This window comes from Phalacrocorax carbo, chromosome 10 (assembly GCF_963921805.1).
Source record: "Phalacrocorax carbo chromosome 10, bPhaCar2.1, whole genome shotgun sequence".
Taxonomy (NCBI): domain Eukaryota; kingdom Metazoa; phylum Chordata; class Aves; order Suliformes; family Phalacrocoracidae; genus Phalacrocorax; species Phalacrocorax carbo.
The window spans coordinates 12,128,992-12,152,229 of record NC_087522.1 but is presented as its reverse complement, the minus strand read 5'-3'; the positions used below and the strand labels follow the sequence as shown (position 1 = coordinate 12,152,229).

The 23,238-nt window shown below is 36.5% G+C and overlaps 1 protein-coding gene across 2 annotated transcripts in view; it reads right to left on the bottom strand.

The window, feature by feature from the left end:
- MRTFB (myocardin related transcription factor B) overlaps positions 1 to 23,238 on the bottom strand; it is an 89,340-nt gene that overhangs the window by 18,537 nt on the left and 47,565 nt on the right. For both annotated transcript variants that reach the window (XM_064461877.1, XM_064461878.1), the window contains 7 exons: positions 14,326 to 14,391; positions 11,971 to 12,026; positions 11,323 to 11,398; positions 10,075 to 10,236; positions 9,411 to 9,595; positions 1,929 to 2,069; positions 177 to 424 (listed from right to left, as the gene is read on the bottom strand). In XM_064461877.1, coding sequence (XP_064317947.1) covers positions 177 to 424; positions 1,929 to 2,069; positions 9,411 to 9,595; positions 10,075 to 10,236; positions 11,323 to 11,398; positions 11,971 to 12,026; positions 14,326 to 14,391 — 934 coding nt within the window. The remainder of the gene's footprint in view (positions 1 to 176; positions 425 to 1,928; positions 2,070 to 9,410; positions 9,596 to 10,074; positions 10,237 to 11,322; positions 11,399 to 11,970; positions 12,027 to 14,325; positions 14,392 to 23,238) is intronic.

Here is a 23,238-nt window from a genome sequence, read left to right as displayed (position 1 = left end):
CATCATGTTTTTTCAATGAGGTATTAAACACCCACAGTGATGCAGACTGCCACTTAAGTTTCCTTGGGTTCCAACCATCTCTTAACATCTGCAAAACACATTTACTTCTAAAGCACAAAGTCTATAATTGATGTATGTATCTTTTCTTTAAAGGACACAAACAATGCCTCACATACTTCAGCGGTGCAGGTAGAATTGTCTGGTAGTTGTAGTGTTGTTGCTGTTGGCTCAGGATCTGCAGCTGCAAAAACAGTTGCTGCTGTTGTAGCAGACGAGCATAGTTGGAGTCCATCTGTGGCTCATTTTTCTCACCTTTCTGATCAGGTGGAATATATTGATGATACTTCAGTTTTTTCACCCTTGGCTTCGGTTCTTTACATTTCTTGCTCCGATGCTTATCGTTTGGGTTCTTTGGGTGGCTTTGCTGTTTATGTACGGACAAGATTGCAACAACTATAACAGACATGTCATTTACAAGCAGTTATGCAAGTTACAAACACAAAGCATACAGGAGCGCATTTACTGCGGAGTTGCTGAATACAATTAGCCCTGCAAACCTGCCCAAAAGGATCACTTGCCATCCATGGCAAGGTAACATTCTCCAGCTGGCTTATACTGTGCACAAGAAGGGATCATCAGATCACAGTTTTTGAAGTTCTTTTTAATAGATGGCACAAATGAAGCTAAGGGATTCTGCTAGTCATGACCTGTCATTGCAAAAAGGCATTCTTCTTAAATGGGTAAGTTTAAAGCCACTTAGTACTTTGTACAAGTAAAAGCTAGTATCTTAGAGTCTGCCTGTAAACACTTGCAGGTCAGAAGTACTTGCAGGTCCAGATTAAAAAGCATGAACAGAAAGTCCTATAAATTACAGGATTACTCTTCCAAAACTTTCAGCAGTATCTGTATTAGAAGTACCTGCATGCGTGGTAAAAACCTCTTCCTTTGTAAGACCTTTGAAATTATTTTAAATGAGAAGTTGAAGGCAGTTACCTAGTCATACAGAAGGTATCAAAGCAAAAATCCTGTGTCGATCCATGCTCATTTATTACACAAATAGCCTGTTTTGCAGGATATCTGAATATGTCATTAAGGTTCTGCACTAAGTAAGCTGGTACAAGTCCAGTGATTTTCACTGGATATAGCCAAATTTATAAGAGAAATTGACTATTAGAGATCAGCCTTGTAAATTTACCTGAGAATTAATTAAAGATAGCTAGGTAGAAGTCTACAGGCATATAATAATTATACAGCTGAGTATCTTCAGCAAAGTTGCTGAAATGAAGTATTAAAGACATCATCTAACACAACCCCCTCTCTAATCGTATTTGAACATGTTTTCCGTGCTGCTGGCTAGGTCAGTGCAGGAAAGAGACTTAAGTATATTCTTCTGATACTCAAATATAAGGATACAGTGACTTCTCTCACACAGTGCATTCTGCTTATACAACAAATGAATTAAGAAAATAGTTGTGGGAAAGGAACAATGCTGTGTGGTTATAGGTAGATTAGGAATGTGGTCACCTCTGTTCCTATCACATTATTCTCCATAAAAAACTAGATTAGGAAAGATTAATTTCACCAATAGACAGTAGAAACTCAATACTGCAAAAATCTATTGTCCCTATTTCCTAAAACTTCCATAGCAATGTAATGCATAATTCTGCTTGAAAGCTTTTGTCAACCGTACTCTAAGGACCTCTTGAAATAATGAGCCAGTCCCTGCAAGTGTTAATGGTTGATCTTAGCATACTAAAGCTTTCAGTCAACAATCCAGTATGTTCTCCTGAACGCTAATAAAAGTTGTTGTTATAGGCACTATATTAATTTATACTAGAAATGTGTATTTTCTTTTCATTAAATATAGCATTGGGAAAGGACACAGATTAAGAATATAGTCCTCAGATGCCATTATTACAGATACCTACCTTTACTAACGTTGGCCCAGGCTTTGCTGCAGATACAGTATTTGTCGCCAGCGTGGTTGTAGCAGTAGAACGTGTGACCTGCTGTTCGATTGTAGAGGGAGTTTTGAGAAAGTCAGGAACTGGAGAGGTTAAAGGTGGATACTAGTATTAAAATATAAGGAAAAAGAGAAACATTAAAAACATCCACCATCTGAATAACTGAAAAAATACTGAAAGGTTAAAGCAATTTACTATCTGTCAGATTCACAAAATATTTTTAGGAGGAATGGTGAAAACAAGACTCTCTCGTTACATTTTGGCACACTTAAATACAGCAAATAAGATAAACTGGTTTCTTTCCTTGACTTCTTGGTTTGCATTTTAAATACCTGCACGTAAACGTATCCAAAATCTGTTTTACTAATACAGGATTTACTTCTAGTTTCACCAAAGCAAAACAGTAATTGATTTTAATATCAATTTTTGTAGTATATCATAATAAATATTTTTCCAACATTAATTATTGTTGGTTTTTCTGCAGGTAAAAAGAATGATAACAAAAAAGGAGTTAACAACATAAAACAAAGGAAGGGCTTTGTTTTCATAACCTTTATGCTGTTCTTTTCATTTGCAGAAATCTTTTTTCCTTTTTACATACATGAAAACAAATGAAGAAACATCATGAAAGCATTTTCTTTCTTACAAAATCATGAAAAAAAGAGCTGGAAGGACCGTCAAAAGTAACCTCACCCATTCAAGTCAGGAACATTTTACTGCTTATAACATGTATTTGTCTCTGATTGGTAGCCCAGAATCTGATTAACTAATTGATGCCAGTTCTTAACTTTATAATTGCAAAATTCTTCTAGAGCTGACAGTTGTCATTAAAGTACTTTTGCTCCTGGCGTAAGGATAAAAAAACCAAACCCCTTCTTCAAGGTAGTCAGTCAGAATTACAGGGAAAGGTTATGTCAATTTTCTTTTCTTGTTAGCACTACTAAGTTTCATATATGAAGGCTTCTGGTACCAAAGAATTAGATTTTAAGGATACAACTAACTTCTATACTTTTATACGAAACTACATATGGAAAAATAGTTCAAACAAAATTTTATTAATTATAAATAAAATGAGATATAAGGGTTAAAATTATTTAAAGGAAGAATGGACTGCATTGTTAGCAATTGTTAGCAGAGATAGCACAATTTGTTATTACTCTGCTTGGAGCAACACTAAAATCTGACCCTAGACACCTACATGCATACTGAAGCAGCCCACCAAAGTTACAGAAAACACTGCTTTATTAGTACAAAATTGAGGCCTTCACTATTTTCTGCTTGTGAAGTCAGACTCTTGCCGCTCAAACTAGTACTGTCGGAAAAACCTCTCTTTCAAGGTCAAACGTCAACATACGAAAAAAACCTTTGTGTTGCAGAACGATCACACAGCAGCAGAGCAGATGCATCTTGAAGAGACCGCTTCCTATTGTATTTTCATGGCAATCACACCTCTGACCGTGCCAGGACATGCATTTCTTCTGTATTTGTCAGCCAGCACCATTATATTGCTGTGTAGGCACAACCCAGTAGCCTGAACTTCACTGAGCTTGTTCCCATGCTGTTACAAACATCACATAGGAGATTTCTTCTATAAACGTATGAAATGCCATATAGGCTTAGGACTTGTTTAGTTTTCTTCTTTTCCTGGCACCACCATGCCTACCAGAAAATTGCCAAAAGTTTTCCTCTACAATAACCAAACTTCATTGAGCTTAACTTTGTCATATCAATTTTTTTCTGTGCTGAAATTTTCTGATTTAAAACGTATTTCCTTCTGTAGTGAATATCCTTCTGATGGGGTTTAGACTCTGTACATACACAGATCTCAGCCCTTGTTTTTCTAGCTACACAAATTTTTATTATTTTCTCATAAAAGATTTTTCTTTCTCTGATCATCTTTTCCTATTTGTGTTACAGTTTTCATTAGTCTTTCTTGGATGTAAATAACTGGAAATGTATAGGATATTGCATATGGGGTCTCACTGGATCCTTGGAGTGGCATTAACACTCCTACTGGAATTACCTTGTCTGACATACTTGCAGTTTTACAGAGGGAGTACACAGTAGCTCAGTCACTTCACTGGTGACCACTGCACCCCATCTGCCTTCCTCCTCAGCTCTCTCTTGAGTCAGAGTCCCCAGGTTTCTGCATTTCTTTCAATGGGAATGGGAGGTGGTGTGTATTTTTCTTTTTAAGAACTATTCCATTCTACTGGAATTCCATTTCTCTGCTAAAAGCCAAATCAACCGGTTCTTTCTGCTTTATAACAATCAAACTCTGTGCTGGCTATGTCTTCCAACTTTTGTTACGTGACCCATTCTTCTGTCAAGGTTGTTAATGGTAACACGAAACCAGAATGTCCCCAAATCAACTCCTGCAGAGCACTATTACCAACTTCCTTTCAACACAATACTTCCCTCTTTCTGTCTTATCTCTGCTAATCTCCATCTTCTCCAGCTTTGCTAGTGTTTAATACCGTACAGTATTAAATCCAGACAGATGAGATCGGTATTTCCATTGTTTAAGAAAGCAATTAGATCACCTAGTACAATATTCCTTTTATAAAAGCTCATCCATTTCCCTTATATTCCTGCCAGTAAATATCCTTTTTCTTCAGAATACATTTTTAAAACCTTGCATTCTAAGCAGACAGGTACTTCTCCCCAGTTCATTTCTTCCTGTCCTCTACTATTCTTCCATGAGATTGTACCACTGAGGACTTAAATAAGTTTGCTAAAAACACTTGGTACACGTTTTGCAACTTTATGTCCTAGGTCCTTTTTATTTCTGGGACAGCAGTTATCAAGCTGCAAGTCTGCATGCACTAAGGTCTCTGACTTTTGCTTACAATTAAATTATAATAATTTTCCCTTCTATCTCTGCATTTCTTTTATACATTTTGCTATGTCTCCAACCATCTGCTGCGAAGAGGGAGCTATAGCTAGCTTGCTGTAACCTATCTAAACTGTATAGTGGGTTTGATCCTTCTGTAGCGCAGCCATCCAGAGGAAAAGCTCCTGATACTGCTTTACTAAACTGCAAGATTTAGTATGCCGTGACTAGTCACTGAAACATTGCACGCACGCCTGTCCTGGAGTTGTGTCAGTTTATGGTGGCAGGCTAAAGATATAAATGCCTCTATTTTTATATCCAACTTTCAAAGCGTTTGCTCTGGAAAGCATCTGGTATCTACACGGTATCTGTTATTTGCCGGACTTGCGTAAGAATTAACAGGTGACTTTAGAGGGATTTAGCCTTTAAAAAAGGGTGCTGGATGCTGTATTCCAACATACTGCACTCCTGTTGCTATCAGGTTTAAAAGGCTTATTCTAGCTATAGCAGTAATATGTAAAAAAGCACTTAGTTTGTCTTTGAATGAAAGTCTCCTGTACAGTATTACCATAAAGCACAGGATAATTCTACTGACGATTTTCACTGGTTCTTAAATTTTCTCATCCTGTTGTCCCACCTAAAAAGCATCTTAAATGTTTGACGCTTCAGCATATCATTACATACCCTTTTACCATTCATCATCCTGATCCTTCCTGAACTCAAATAACTTGACTTCAAACATCCTCTTCGGCAACCCTTTGCAGGCTATGAAAACCCCTCCATAACGACAGCAGAACAAAACTCTTTAAAATGGAAAAGCTAGTAACTTTAAAAAACAACTAACCAAACAACCCTTGCCCCCTACCCCTTTAATTTATACTGCTTGAAACTTATGTGTTAAACATTCTCCTCTTGCCATAGAGTAAATGAGTTCTTCCTTACATTAGTTGTTATCCTCAACTATGAAGGATTAATGGCTACACGAAATAAAACTTTTTACAGACTTCCTAATTTTACCTGCAAGTGTTAGATGAGGCAATGAGCCATGCAGATAATTTACTTGATAAATTTTTAAGAATTTTTCTTAATTAATAAATTAATTACTAAATTAAAGAATCCTAAATTAACAGATTTCAACTTCTTAACTTGTTTACTTCATAAAGTAATGTAAAGATTATTTCCTTTGAACAGATCTTCTATTTGCAGTTACAGATAATATTTCTGGACCTTTTCCTCTAACTGCAAACAAGCATCTATCAGGTCACCAAGCTACAGTGAATATATTAAGGAAACAGTCATATTCTGTCTCATCAAGCAAAATACTTCAGCTGTTTTGAAGATAACTGTTTAATGTCTTCAAAATTGTGAACGCTGCAATTTGATCTGTTCAGAGTGGTGTGGTTAAAATGCCTAATCCTTACCAGATGCAAACACATCAGGTTAAAGCAAGTTTTAGCTCATCAGTCAATGGGAGCTGAAGGTTCTCAAAGTTACATTACATCCTCTGAGGCCTGGAAACGTGTGGAGGAAGAAGCCTTGAAAAGAACTCTGGCTGCACTCCACTGTTTTCAAAACATTCTTTGTAGTTTATGTTGTAATAAAATGTAAAATGTGTCAAAGGAAATGAAAAGAACGAAGGAGCAATTTCCCAGACACATCTCCTGTAGAAACATGCTGTGCTGTTACTCTCTATTTCAAAAGGAACAAGGTAAGCATCAGTTTTATTCTGCAGAAGAGCAGCTTCGCATTTTAGATCTCTGCACAGAAGCGGCTGTAGTATGAGATCCACAAGCAAAGGACTGAAGTTCTATCTGAAGTGCTTTTTCAACCAAGTTCAAGTGCTGTTATTTTGTTGCTGCAATGACATATCTAGCTTACACTTCCTACTTGAAAAGCTTTTGGTATGTATTGCTTTGAGTACTTTTATTTAACTCTCCATTAGGAACCTAACTCTTTACTTAGGAATCTAATTTAATGTGGTTTGTTTTCAATTTATTCAACACAAATTACATTCTCTTGACATGAAACCCAATTCACATCTCAATCCGTATGCTGGGCAACAATGAAATAAAACGGATGTGCTGTACTTTGTGCCCAGCATTGTTTTTGAATATGAGCTTTCCAATAGTTTTTCTATCTAATATAGTAATAAGAAAACCAAGGAGAGTAATCCCAGATCCTGAACCGCTCAGCTGTCAAGCATCCACGGTCATTAGGACAGTAACATCTTTGAAGCACAAATAATACTTATAGTTAACTGTTTAATTTTACATTACTTTATATAGTAAGAACTCAATACTCAGTTCTGTCTTGCCTTCTGTTTGTGTCTTAATTTATAAACTGCAGCACAGTTCCCTATGTGCCTTGGCTTTGCTATGAATCCTCTGAGAGTTTAAATATATAAATGTGTTTTCCAAAAGACTGCTCAATAAAAAGAGAAACATGAAAATAATTTGAACTGCAAAGTTATGCATCTTTTTCTCCTTTGTGTAGTGGAGAAAGTGATGAAGGAGCACTCTTAGGAAGTCCTCCTGAAAAAAATCCAGTACGGGTTACAGTTGATCAACATTAACCTGAAGAATATTACACTCTTATAGTAGTACTGTTCACATATTGGTCAAATTCTGATACACTCTTACATTCTTTCAAAATAAACTATTTTAATGTTTGTGTTATACAAGCTAAAACAACTTGTTGTTACCAGGAACAGACTTGCACAAAATGAAGCAAGTTAGAGTCCTAAAGCTTTTGAACTTCATCAAATTCACACTTTCTGCTTAAGGAATACTGCTCAAATTAATCCAAACATTTCAGCTAATTAAACAAAAATGACAACATTACTGAAACTTCTGTTTGCTGACACATGCATAGTATATTGACACCAAGTACACAAAGCTGAGTGCAATATTATTAAATTTGTAAATCACTTCATATATATAATATTGTGATGAAAACCCAAGTCTTTCCACTAAATTTATTCAAGTGTAAACATGGATAGTATGGTAAAATGCATCAAATTATTTTTTCTGTGATAATATAGCTGCTTGCATGTATGTACAACAGGAAAATGGGCCCACTGGGAGAAACAGTAGTTCAGGATCAAGGACTTCTTTCTAGCATACATGGCTTCTCAGCAGACGTGCAAATTTATTTCAACAACTCATTCAGCATTGATACAAGGCAAAGTTTTTGTCACTCTTCATTTCAACACACAAACACAAACTAGTGGTTCCTCTAGGCAACTACAGCTCAGCATATAAGCACGAATTGCCATTTACTTAGCTCAGTCCCAAATGAACCAGCTGTTAATGAGTGGAGATGAGTATCCTTAAATCTGGCTAGTCTGGAGTTTGCTGACTGTTCAAGCTAGCTGCCATCAGACAGTGTGTGGTGACTTTGCTTGCCTTTTCCTCCACTGGAGCCTTAATCTGGGTCTCTATCCAGAGAAAAAGTTACATGGAAGTTGCAGAAATCTAGTTAAAAGCAAAGCCTTATTCCTCTTAATTGGGCTTAAGTTAGTTAAAAATTACTGGCTGAGGTATGACAGAAAACTTCATAAAAAAATCTATTTAAGCTCAACATAGTAGCCTTTATATAAATACATGTGCCTCATCAATGAATAAACTTCCTGATTAACTCAAAGGTGAAGATAAAGAGCTGTGAAGCAAGTGCTGTACAAAATATTCTAGAAAGCATCCAGACAACTGTATGATTATGCATACAACCCTGTGTTTTCAGTAGCTAATAGGAAATAAGAGAAATTCACTTGTAGGACATGATGTTTCTTTCACTACTGTTTTGGCAAATTATATCACATCAGCACTTTGTAATGTGTTTAAAGATAGGGTAGGTGATGTCACTGTCCATTTCAAATCGCAAAATTAAATTGTTTTAAGAAGAGTTCTCTTTCAAAACTCAGTTTTGCAACTCTTGTGAAAACAGTCTTGTTTTCATTCAAATCCACTGTTCTTTATAGTAGAGAATTTAAATGTGTGGAGATTTAAAGACAACATTTTACCTGCCATGGCAAACTTAGTTACTTCCCTTTCTTTATAAGTAACTCAAGAAAATACTAAAAACCTCATAGAAAAATCAACATAAAGGTTATTTTCATTTCTTAAATAGTAAATTCCTTAGGCACCATTTTAAAACTATAGGAGAGAACATTTGCAGTTATGTGGGAAACCTTATTTTTTATGGACTTTTCTGGAGATAATGGAACTGACGTCAACTGTTGTTGTTTCAGCTAAGTTTAATTCTAAATGAGTTCAAGACCTTGCCCAGAATGAAGACAGACATTAGGTAATCAATAGCAGCTGGAGTAAGCCATGGATATGACCTTTTAAGCAACTTCTGGGAAAGCTGTAGATTTTCTATGGGCCATAATGAATTTCAGTGAATTTATGGCTTTACGACAGTCTATGGGAATTTCATCACTGCCAACTGCTAAGCAAGGGTTCTACGCTGCACACTCCCCAATGGAAAATGGAGTCCCAGACACTCCCTTGCAACATCAAATGTATTCACTTCCACATGAAACTCTAACGCATTTCTATAGTGCCAGACCAAAACACATACTGTGAAGATTTTGTTTCAATGTTTAAAAACTGTACCTGTGCTGACGTAGTAGCATTTGGTGTTATTGGTGATGATGAGTCACTTGCTTTTGGCTCACCAGGGGAAGCTGCTGAACCCTGGGATTCTTGGCTGGCTGGCTGATCTGGTGATAAACCATCACTGCTGTCTTCATCAAATGAATAATCATCCAAAGCTTGAGGATAATTCTCTTGTCCAACTGCTAGAATATTGACAAAGAAACAATCAAACCAATTTTTTTTTAGTTACACAAATCAGATTTAGACATTGGTGGCAGAATTAGCTAATTGCTAGAAAATGATCAGTTTTCAGCACACTCTAAACATGTGGTACATAAGTATTTATTGTGTTTTTAAGATAATGACAGCCATATTAAATCGTATTCAAGGAACTGATGAAACGAAGTGCATAGCAGAAGTTGTTTTAGTAAGAGATTAAAAGGTCTGTTCAACATATGTAGAATGCACACAGACACCTATGACAGACTGAGTAATGGCCACATATGTTTGATCATTTTGTATTAATTTTTTTAAGAAACAGGTCTTTTCAAAGACAGTATTATACTCCAACTATATAATTCTAACTTATTTTCAGACAAAACCAGGATAACTTTAAATTATGACAGAGTTTAGGACTCAGACTTGAAAGAGTAAGTAGTGATAAACTTTGACCGCTACTTGCCTATAATTGCTTCTTTAACGCTGGAGTCTACAGGAAGAATATTTTTTTCTACCAGTTCCATAGGGCCAGGCCTCTGAGCAATCTTCTCATTCAGATCATCTGCCAACCGAGCTCTCTTCAGTTTCATCTGAGTGGCTTGTAGCGAAGGCTCTGCAAAGGTCTCTGAAAAGATACATTGATTTAAATATTCTGTTCCATCTTTTCCCCACTTTCATGATGAACAACAGTGTCTTGTCTTTGCAATAACCGTTCCACTTTTATCAAAAGCAGGCAAATATTAATCTGAAAATCCTCAAATTAATAACCAAAATAAGGTTATATGAGTAGATGTTGTTCATAGTCATGATCATATTTTTTCTATAAATAACCTTTTTTAATAGCAGTAATACTTTTGGTGGACATTTGTATAACGTCCAACAAGAAAGCAAGAAATATAAAATAACAAATGCTAATTATAACCTGAAGACAGCATTTGCTGTTCTAATGGTTTACCAGTGTGAGCTATGGTAAAGGTTTAATTAATCATTTCATTTTTTGATTCTCTCTTGACAAACATCATAAAAAGTTTACCTTTAAAAACAGCTTCTAGCACAAATTTGAGTTTTCAAAATTGTATTTCAATGAAAAAATTGAGATAGTCTGTCAATTCAGATGTGATCTATCAATATGGAGACTCCCATCTGGGTTTAGTATCCAAATGCATGTTTTGAAAACTAATGGCTGTTAAACTGGCCTGGATTATGGTTATTTGGTAATTTCTGTATTTGGTAAGATTATGGTGAAACACAGTAATATAGCCCCATTCATAAAAAGACTAATGTTTCAAATGACCTGAGCAACAAGGAAGATAACACAGCAGGGTAAAAGTCCAGTTTATTAAAGATTGTTTGGGGGGAGGGTTGGGGAGGGTGGTAAGTGCGAAGCTGTCAGGTTATTTTAGGTTATGCAAAAAACTGAAGCAACAGGTACACTACATGTACATACACCGTGGTAAAATTACAGTTATAGAATAAAAGCAATACACAAGTGCAAGAAAACAGTTGAGAATACTTTCACTGCCATAGATGCAACCTATTATTGTAGACATGTAGAATACAGATTACACCAGACACCATAGAAGTAGCAAAGTAGAGCATATAAACCTTTAGAAATAATTCCTATCAAAGCCTAATTCATTTAGAAAAGAGAGTGCATAATAGAAGTTCATTCTAAGAGCAGCTCCAAAGGCACACACAGCTGGGTACATACCTTCCAGGATGTGCATTCTGACCAGCTCAGACCGGTCTGGCCTGCTGCGAATCTTGTGCTTCAAAAAATTTTCAGTCTTTAAAGAAATGAGAAAATAGCATTAACTACTGTTTACTAGAAAAATCAAAGTAGTTTGATAAATCACTCGTGTCCAGTCAATGAATATTTGCAGTTGTATTCAGATAGGTGGACATCGCTGTCAGAACATGGGCAGTAGAAGGGTTTGTTTTGATTTGTTCTGTTTTTCTACCAGTTAAGCACTGCTAACGAATTGCTATCTTCCCCAAACAAGTTGGGAATGTTTCTGGATTTGATCCCGTACCACCACACAAAATCACAGTAGTATAGATTTGCTACAGGAATACTGCACAAGCATCATTTACCCAGGGATCCTATCCTTAACTGGAGGTTGCTATGTATTACCTTGTGACCGTAAGTTTATCCCTCTACCCCTTGATCTGTGAAGGACTAAGAAAGTTCCTCTCAGATCTGACAACAATATTTCATTTTAATGGATTCTTCCAAGATAAAAGCACATGTGATTACTGTAATGGTAATAATTTTTCATGTACTCAGAGAGTTTAGTAACACATACAACTGATAATCCATTTTCAGATATTAATAACAAGTTTACACAAAGTGGTTTACCCTGGCTCGCTCCAGGCTCTTTATCTGCTCATGGAATGCAGCTGGACTTTTCAAAGCTGTGAAGGAAGAGTAAGAATTAAATTGACAGGAAGTGATTTCCAGAAGAAATATCCTGATTAGTATGTGTGTATGGGTGCTTAATACCATCTCAGAGTTGTGTTTGCACCAAAGCAGGCTTACATTTGACTCACACTAGTTATATTTGCTTATATTTAACAGAGATGAGCAACACGCCTATACAGAATACTTGGAATATTTGATTTTAATAGCTATTACCATGTAACAGTTAACTTTCACTCTGTACACTGGGGTCTATTTAGCAAAACTGTTCCACAGTAGAAATTTTATGAGGTAAGGTTCAGAATGCTGAAATACTGTTTCATTTATTCCACTGTATTTACTGTCTGTCCGTACCTCATACTTACTGTTACTAGAGAAGTGGACCTTCCCTTAAGAACAATTTGTACTGATTAAAAAAAATAATTGTAGAAGCCTCAAATGTTCAGGATTAGAAAACAGAATGATGGTTAGCTGCTAAATAGCCAAGAAGAGTAAAAAAACCTGTTCAGCTAGAAATAATATAAACTGTGGAGTACTTCATCTCAATTGGTGAACGGCAGTGAAACGGCAGCAGGCATGAGCCATATTATTTGCCATGCTTTTGGCAGAGATAAGATACTGCAGAACAAAATCTTTAACACTTTTGACAGTTTAGAAGTTTTTTCCCAGGTTTTACTCAAAAAGAAATAGATCATTCAGTTTCTGAAGATAATCTAACACTACGGACCTGGGAAGGTGAAGATGCTTTAGCAAAACAATCTGAAGTCTGCTGCATACTCAGAAGCCTTCCAGAAGAAACTAGCTTTAAGATACTGTGCTTTCAAGCTAGAGTTCACCATGCATACTGGGCTATTCATAATACCTTGACATAATTTTGATATGTTTTCAATGTCCAGAGTTTGTTTGTTTTAAGAAAAATCACTCTTCATAGTTGAATCTTTGATAACTTGGACCTATTATCTTGAGCCCAGTCTCATCCCATGCTGTCTACTTGGGGATTCTCAATGTTTTCTGTGCACCCCTCATTCTGAGGCCGGGCTGATCTCCAAAACAAGTCAGAAGACGTTATGCTAAACCATAGCACAGTCATTGGGAGCCCAAGTGGAGGAACACCAAAACATCTCTAAGAAAGACTTAACTGCAGTTGAATTCTAGGCCACTAAATATCTGTATTCAGGAGGACCCTCTTGTGACTCCTAAATGGATTTTAGGTATCATAAGTGCTGCTGCTGAAACAACCGTTGTCTCTAACAGACAGAAATCAATAAATGTAACAAACATGCAAATTTACAAACATTATTTGCTTGTCAAAGCACTATGATCTGCAATTAAATGCCAGTGGTAGAAAAGAGTTAAAGATAAAAATGGTTTACTGAAGAACTGAAATTCTTGCATAGCTGTCAAGGATGGCAGGTAGCCAGGCCAGGAGTCAGAAGCTCAGCATTACAGAATCCTGAAATCATAAGTACATCTCCAACTGTATTTATGAACTTGGTGACGTTGCTGCCTTAGTGAGACACCTCACACAAAGGCGATCAGCAGCATCTTAACTCTTTCAAAGGTTGCATCTTGGAAATGAGGCATTCATTGAATTTTTACCACTGTATCATATTTGTTTTGGAAGAGAATACAAGCACACCAATTTGGACAGTTTGCCAGATGTGGCAAGTTGATCAGGAACTTCTGGCAACTGGAAAAAAATGTTCTAAAACCAAAACAGTTTTCTGAAAAAAACAGAGCCACTTCCCATATTCTTGGAAACGTATTCATAGTCAGAATGGCCTAGGCACTGAAGCTTCCGCATTAGGTCAGATGATTCAGTGTACGACACCCAGCCTAACCCACTGCCGCATGTCCTGTAACATCATGCAAGATTTGGCCCAGAAGACACCTCTGCTGGTGCATAACCCACAACTTCTATGTGTCCTTTGTTTTTGTTTGGCAACCCTTGCCAAGACTGCTGGCTTTGTTATTGATGTCCACTCATTTATATAATCCAATTTATTTCAGTAAGATTAGCCATAATTTAAAGACAGAAGATAAAAGAGAATCAGACTATGTCTGCAAAGCCTTGCGTTTTCATCACAATGGCTATTTTAAGTGAAACATTGGGTAAGCATGATGAATTTACTTCATGCTCACTTAGATTAGCAAAAGGATCCCACAAGTCTTTTCAAACTATAGAGTTATTTTTAATGATTCTCACAAAAATGCTTATCTTCGTTATTTTATATATTCAGTTCATAATTAATACAGTATAGTAATACAAATTACTAGAAAGAGCATAAGTCTTACGTGGCATGATGCCCTGGTCCACCAGCTGTTCTCGTGTCCGTCTTTGTTGTAGCCTCAGCTGAAGTACTAACAAAAGAAAACAATCATTCGTTCATATGTAAGCATACCGTCCCTCTGAAAGTACGAAACAAAACACATTCAAAAGATAACAATATTTTTTTCTATATGTATTCAGACCTGACAGTAACCTCTGAGATACCTATCATTGAGGATCAACTGCTATGAACACAGTTCGGAGCGACTGCTTCCAATCCCTTTTCATACTGGAGTTTGCTGCTTTTGGTCACACCTGATAAAGGGACTGTATTTCATACATACATCCACTCTTCCTATCAGTAAGGCCTCATAAGAGGTATTAAGTATACATCTCAACCTAGGATTCCGCCCCCACCCCTCTTTTAACACTGCTCTTAGATAACAGATTTAGAAAAACACAGTGAGGTATAAAGAGTTTATACCATAAACTGCAACACGTAATGACTATATAAGCCTTCTTACATGTCTCAAACCAATCTTACATGACGGCACTATGCTGAAACAGAAGTTGTGTTTGCAGAACATTTTAAAAGAAAAGCTGTATGTGTTTGGTTGATTGTTTTTCTGTAAGGATTTTTTTTTAATATGAAGGCTTATTATACATTTAAAGAAGTCTTGCTGAAACACAAGAAACTGAAGTCAGATTTTACGCAGCTTACATAAAACAACAAAAAAGTGATACAGTCAGGAACAGACCTTATCCTCTCTCTGAACATCAGAAAATGCTGCTTTCCTGATTAATTGCAGTATGTGTTGTTATAATATTTCAAGGACTGTCAAATACTGTCAAATTTGGAAAAATTGTTTACAGTTTCAGAGGTAACTTCTTGTGTTCCATTACATTTAATAAAATGTACAAAGGCTCTCATCTTATTGTTACCATAAGACTAACCGATATTAACCAATAACCAAATAACCGATATTTAATAACATTAAATACTACACCAGGAACTGCACATAATGGCCTTATACTTTCAGAGATTAGGGCTTTTTTTTTTAAAATGTTCCCAGGAAAAAGACGACCAAAAAAATAGTAGTTTGTTTCTTCTATTGTTCCCTTTGTTTCTGTATCAATTTATCACAGTACTTCATTATTTCTTAGACACATATAGCCGTTACCCCAATGTGAAACTTCATCTTTTGAACAAGAGATGGCCAAGATGCTTGGTCAAGGAAAAAATATATTAAAGGTGTAATATTTACATTCTTAAATTCTGCCTTGATAGCTTATTACGGATGTATGATTATGAAAAGCTATTCTCATTGTATTTCACAAGGAAACAAAACTAACGCATTGTCCAAAACATCAAAATGAATGTAATTTCTAAAAAATTAGGCTAAGGACAAAGTTCATTGTTTTCAGAACTTAAAAGGAACCAGCTTATTTCCTGTTCTACAGTACAGGAAGGATACTCCTCTGGCTAAAGCATTAAGACCAGGAATAGCAAGTCCTGAAAACAAGGACATTATTTTCTTGTGTCACACAAACACTGAGAATTTAAATTCAAACATTTCAGGGCTGTGGCATGGCAGTTCTGTTCAGAGTTTACAATATTGTTTCACAAGAATTAGAAAGGACAGAGATGGGAGAATGCAAAAGTAACAACAGTAAAATGTAAACTGATGGAAAGTCATTCAAAATGTATTGAGTTCCTCTGGAAACTTGAAAATAACCTGCTTTAAGTATTAAATTCTATTTTCCAAGTAATATTAAATGACTGTAACAAGTTAACCGAAGAATCTTGAATGATTTATTTTTGGTCTTCCTTAATTTCATGTGGCTCCAGGCAAGCTGTGACCTCTTCTTACGATATCTCTTACAAGTGGATGCAAACTTGTGCTGCCTAAAGTCTTGAACCAATGCAAATGGTGCCATTAAACACTCATTCCAGCAGCGCTTCCTAGGATGGGTTTGGCAGCCTAGTATAGAGGGCTATATACTCCCAGTAAGTTCAGAGCATGGGTGAAGAAGGTTCAAATCTTTCTGCAGCAAACCATGTGGGTTTCTAACTCCATTGGTCTAATCTGCCCCAAAAAATGCAAATAAGTGTGTGCAAACACACATTTATGCAAGTGTACACCCAACTTTAAAAAAATCTACAAGCTTTTTTCAAGTAAGTGTGAATTAAGAAAAATAATGTATTGGATCAGGACTTAGCCCATTCCTACAGAAAACTTCAAGAAATGCACATTTCAATGGAAATGCATTTTATGCATATGATATAATATTATGATGTTAAGCTTCTGGGGCTACTTCTAAGAATTTCTTACTGCACTAGCACAAAGCACTGAGAAATTCACTAACCAGTGTGGTGTTCACACAAAAGCAAAAACTCTGCTATGTTCTTGCTTACAACTCTAAAAATCAAGAAAGCTCAGAGTTCCTCTTAAAACTAAACAGGCAATTCCTTTAAAAAAAAAAAAAATTAAGTTTCACCCATCCAAATGATGAGAGGCAATTTATAAACAGCACGGCAAGACTCCCGTATTTCAGACCCAACAATTTTGGTCTTGAGGAGATTAAAACTTGACTTTCTTCTGTTCTTCGCTCACACTATGCTTCCTTCTACACAAATAGGAAGGCATGGAAAGGGTTGAAAAGCATGTCCTGCTCTGGGCAGGAATCTCATCCATGCTGTATTTGGTCCAAATTTACACCATACTTAAATTCAGCTTTCTTGGAACACTAAACACACTACAAATATGTCTACCAAATCTTTTAGCTAGTTACAAGTCAGTTTTAAACATACACCTCTCTGTTTCAGGCTCAAGGTCTTCAAGAAAAATGACCTGCTCCAACATCAGTTATGCCCAGGGTAGAGCTGATATACATTGTCAGACACAGTAAGTAAATCAGAATTAGGATTTTTTTCAATTCCATCACCTGGAACACAGTGGATCAACAAGCAAATGCTGGTAATTTACAACAGGTGAAGGAATGTTATCACTGATGTGAGTCATCTACCAACATACGACAGGCAAGTGATCTATTAAGAAAAAAAATGCAGTTGTGGTACGTTGTATTTCCAATTTCTAATAGGCTTTTTATTCAGACTTTTTTTTTTTTAATCCTAAGCTTTATCATAAAATCTGTTTTGTAGGTGTAGCTGGTTCAGCTGTGGCTAGCTAAGCATTGTTGGTGTGGTGCTTTCAGATATTAGTGAACAGAAGTGGGAAAGTTAAACGACTTTCAAATTGACCTTCGCACTACAGAATGACCACACCGTTTTGCAGGGTTGGTATCAACAATTTGGAAGCCCTCACTAATTCAACAATTTGGACAGCTGGCTAAATTGGAGAATTATTTTGTAAGATGTGCATACACCAGCTACTTTATGAAACCTACTACAGACAACAGGTACTTGTTCTTCATCGTACCAGACTTATTTAAAACTCTAAAGTAGTATCACTGCAAGTGTGATGTGCAAAGCCTTTGTGCAGGAAAAAATAGCTTGAGTGTGCTTTTTTTAAGAAATTAGTTTAACTGTTAAAATTACATATAAAGGAGCAGAGTTTTATCAGAAATGTACTATTTATTAATTAGAGATTGATCTGGCTTTCCCAGATCCAGATACTGACATCACTCTCACACCATGACTTTTTCATCTTTCATATGAACAGGATCAGACTTCTATTTGGCATTCTGCTACACCAAGACAAACGATGCTCACTGTTAGGTCATACAGTTGGATTGACTAGTCTAAACACATCCCACCAGTTCAGCATTTAGCAATTCTTGCATTTTAATTTTTCATTTGTGGGAAGAAAAACCAGAAAGGCCTCACACTGCACTTTGCCAATACAAGTAAGCTTAATAACTGCTCCAACACTTCTAACACGTATTTCCCTGTATTCCCCTAAAGTATACTTTATACTTCAAAATTAGAGTCTGCCTGAGGCACATTCAGCTGCTGAAATTGCTCTCGGAAACAAACAAAACATCCGAAAACCCCCCAAAAATAATGTACCAAAGTTTCTGTGTCGAGGTCCCATTCTGAACCTTCTCTCAACAGTACTAGTAACGTGGAGGTGTCAGGAACATAAACCATGTGTGTGTCCAAAGAGGAAGAACTTTGAACACTGTGAGCGCACTGGTATGGACTCAAGTGTGACGCATTTCCTGCGGCTCCCTGTTTGTGCTATCCAGTGTGATGTGCATCAGGAAGGGGGTAAGACTCTGCCTCCCTCTGACACCACAATCACACACAGCCCTGCACCATGGAAGCATTAACGCTGTAAAAGAACACCCTAGTAGATGTGTTTACTTATTTTTGTGGCTGCTGCGATTTCTGTCAGTTCCTGAAAATTAATGCTGCTTGGCCATGGCCATGATAGGTAGTATTCGCCCAGGAGATGGGGGAGGGAGACTAAAATAAATTGGTCAGCAAAAATAGTGGTAAGAATATAAGTAGCTTGTCTCTTATTTTCCAACTGGTTTCAACTAATTCTTAATGAGCATTAATTCCAAATGTAGATGAGGGGAAGCCCTGTTACATAACTTACAAATGTATTACACCTTCAGCTTTGCAGTAAGAGTAAGAAGTGAGCCGTATCCTAAACAATGTATAGTCTTACAAGAGAATACACAGCGGACTATAAAAAACAGGAGGATGAGAAGACCAGTAAGAACGTACATGCACATAAACCATATGCATTCAGGTGTGAGGCTTTAGTGTTTTTTAGCTCGTATATATATATATAAAACAAATAGTTATTGGCTCTCATAACACTAAGTTGCCTACCCATCATCTGTTAACCTACATTGAGCATCACAAAGCAAATAAGGGAGGATTTTGAAGTTGTCCCACGTGTTATCTGGACAAGTCATAAAAACCGTGGGAGGACTGAAAAAACAAGAGCTATAGAAGAGAGAACTTATTAAACAAATATCAGGAACTTTATATATATATATATATTACACAGTAAAGAAGACAGGCTGTAGCATGACTAACAGAGAAGCACTACAGAGGGAATAGTAAAGAAGAGATGACTCATAGTTAGAAAGATGGTGTATGATGATAATCATTGAAGATTTTGACTTGACCAGAGCAAGGTTAAGCCGAAACAAAGTTGGATGAAAACCAGATGTTTGCATTTGCAAACAACTCCAAAATTAAGAAGGTTAGAAAAAGTTTGGTCTCTGATTTTTTTGTTTGTTTAAATAAATATTGAGCAGTTGAACCTGTTATTAAAGAAAGTCTCTAAATAGAAAGTAATTGTGAATAAAAACCCTAAGTGCCTTTCTTTAAAAAGCTGAAAAAAACCTTTTGCTTTTCCAAAGCATACAGATCAGGGAAAAAGCTAATATTTATATCTCAATAAAAGATGTAAGGACCTAAAATACTTTTAGCCCCCACAGTGACAAAAAGTAAAAGGCAGAGATGTTTGTAAGAAAGAAATGGTAACACCTGTATGAGTTGCATAGCTACGTCTAGTCAAAGAGGATATTTGGCTTCCAGCTCTGCATGTCAGAGCAGGTGGTCACACTACAGGCAGTAAAAGCCTTTATATTGTTACTTAAGTTAGACGGACTGAGCCCTACAACTGAGTGTACAAGTTACAGACTTGTATCCTTAACTGGGTATAAAGGAAGGGAATAGGAATAAGATTTGTGAAGAGCTCAAAAGGAAACGGGGACCCACAAAAAGCAACTCAAAGAACAGCCAGAAAGATAGGGAAAGTGGGAGTCGTGGAAACTAAATCACAAGTTTTCAATACGGGAAATGTGATGAAGTTATCTTCAAAGACAAGAATGGCCTATGTGAGAATGGAGCACAGCTTTGCACTTTTGGCAAAGAATTGCTGATTTATTTCAGTGAGAAACTCTCTACAGAATAGACTGGAGGTAGGCTTAAATCTGATGTAATTAAATCTAATACAGACTTTGCTTATCATGTATATAGAAATCCATATAGCAAGAGATTTCTAGAACAGTCAGTAACACACAAAGAGGTAAATCTAATAAGGACAGAGGAGAGAAGAGCACAGTTTCTAAAAAATTTCAAAACCACTGAGGCATTAGCCAATTATTATACTGTATTTGTTCTAGTGCTTTGGGTTGGTTTTTTTTTGTTGTTGTTGTTTGGTTGGGTTTTGTTCCTGGCTTGTTTTTTTGAATCCAGGGAAGGGAGAATTCAAAAGGCATGAGGTACTACAAAACAGAGTTCCCCATGAGGTGGTACTTAGCCAAACACTGTGTATAACAGATTGTTCTTATCGGGGTAAATCCGTTCAAGCTTGTTGCCCGATGGCTTGCCTCTCACTTTTACACTTTTAAAATCAGGCAGTTACCTGCTTAACATCTAAAATCATACAAGACAATCTCTAAAATAAAGGCCCAAAACTGACAAAGATTTAGATATGTTAATACACTGTTAACGCCAGTAATACTGTTCCTCATATTTAAAGTGTATGTGCAAAAGAAGGGCTATGTTAACACCACTGAGCAAATTTGGTTGCTACAAGATGGCACAAATATTTTGCACTTCACATTATCTGGCAGGAATCCCCCTTCACAACACTGCAGCTCTAAGAAATTGTCTTTGAACTGCTTCTGAATAAAAGCCATGCTCAGAGAGGCCAGTCAAACTCCTGTTTTGACTGAGGGGGAAGGGAGGGTGTTCTTTTTTATTTTCAAGCCAGTGTACGATTTTAAGATTAACCCCTTACCACGAGGTGAAGAGATTCCAAAATTTCCATGTGTCTTCTTCAGTCAAAAAAACCTATCATTCAATCTTAGATAGCTTATGCAATACTTACTGACAAAACATAAAAGCATAATCCCTCCTCACAATAAGAACATCTGGTTATCTGACTCTCATAAGGTCAATAGGAGCCTTTTGACTTCACCAGAGGTATAGATTTTTGACCACCTGAAAAACCGAGTACCAGTGGCTGATGCTCCCACTCTTACAGTTTCTTCCAGTATACCAGGGAATTAACACTTCTATATGCAAGGGAATGGAGATGATGGTACTATAAAGGAGATATTATCTGTTAACCAATGAGCTTCATTATTTTGAAAATTATTTCTATATAGCAATAAATTTTATAAAGTTAATGGCTTTTGTTTTCAGACAAAGGGTACTGTTCAGGTTCACAGACTCTGTGCCCTAAAAGGACATAAAGAGTAAAAATAACCGAACCAAGCAGATCCTCAATAGCTTGATGAAGCACTATGCTGGTTCAAATGCAAGAAAGCTGGCAAAAATAGGCACTTAAGCAAGTACACATCACATCCTGTATAAGACCCGTTGAAAGGTAAGAAACATAGCAGTCCAGTCAGGTCTTGTTCAGTGTGTATAATAGAATCAGTGAAAATAAAGTCTATTATTAAATCACTTAGAACAAACAGCGATTATCAAAGTTGAGCGAGTTATTTAGTTTACAAATCTCTCATTTATATCCTATGGAAAAGATGTCTCAAAGTAGTACTATATAATCACAAGCACTGGAATGTAAAGAGGCCAAAAATAAATTGATAGATGTCCTGCAGGAGCAATGCTATCTACACTGATTGACAAGCTTTCACCACTGCTTCTTGTCTTGAAAAAACCCAGAACTCATACTGTGCACAGTTCCAGCACTAATAATTCTACATCTAACACTGGTAATTACATATCCTATTAATTTAAAATCAAATTTATTCTTTTTACAGAAGGTACTATGAAACAGCAAGTAGTTGTTGACATTTAACAATTACACAGACGAAACAGACAAGAAAGCATCGGGAAGGGGTTCATTAGACAGCATTCAGTCCTTTCAAATGACAGCAAGAAGAAAAATAATGCATCAAGGTATTTTATGTTCTGTATGTAATCATCTCATTATTTATTCTGAAGTTAAAATCCAGTGGATATTAGCTATTTAAGCCCTTAAAACTGCAAGTAAAAATGGTAAACTAATGTCCAACATTCCTGCATACTCCCTTGGAAATTTCCAAGGGCAGTAGAAACTCCAGTGCAGGCTGCTAGGCTGGCTGCCATGGAAACAGACAGTGCTGGAAACGGCTGTTTCCTTTAAATTAAAAGCTGTTACACGGAAAGCCTCCATTTCTTTCTGTCAGCTTAAAACAGCTTTTACGCAGCCAAGGTCTCTAACATGTTGAGGTTGAAACACAGAGCAATAGATGTTAACAACAAACGTTCCAGTTGCAATGAAGCACTACTGCAGCAGATGAACTATTCTATTGTGTCCTCAATCTGAAGTAATTTATAACTAGTTATTTGGCATCAGGACTATAACATTAATACAAGTACATGAACAGCAGAGTGGCAGTAAAGTAGAAGAGAGTATTTTATCTGATGGTAGGTGGAGAACTATACAAGTGATCTAAGCATCAGCTTTGTATTAGAATTCTGGACCAGCCTCACAGCGCTGGGTGACAGTTACAGAATTGTGGAAATCAAGTACGAAGTACTTAACTCTGTGCCTCTCTCAGTTGTTGCCCTCGTACCCCCAGGCACCGTCTGCTTGGACTTAGAAGTTTATATGGCATTTTCTAAGCAGCGTTAGTTAATTTTCCAAAGTAGATGTTTTGCTTTCTCCCATGTTATGATTGTGTCTCCCTGAGCTCTGTATGGGGTGTTGTACTCTATAATTCATTAAATGTTTTACTCAGACAAAAAAGCTGATCTTTTCAACTAGTATTTGCAATGTGAATAAACCAAAAAAATTTAATAAACTGAATGTTTTGTATAATAAGTAAAAGAAAGAGCAGGTGATATGCAAGGAACGCATTTCAGGAAGGTTATGGAATATGACAACTAGTTTGCACCTGGCAGTACTCATTCCGTATGTGTCCAAAGTAAAAAAATTTGGTAACATGGTGTTCATTTATATGGCATGTCGAAGGAAGGAAGGAGAGGGAAAAGCCAT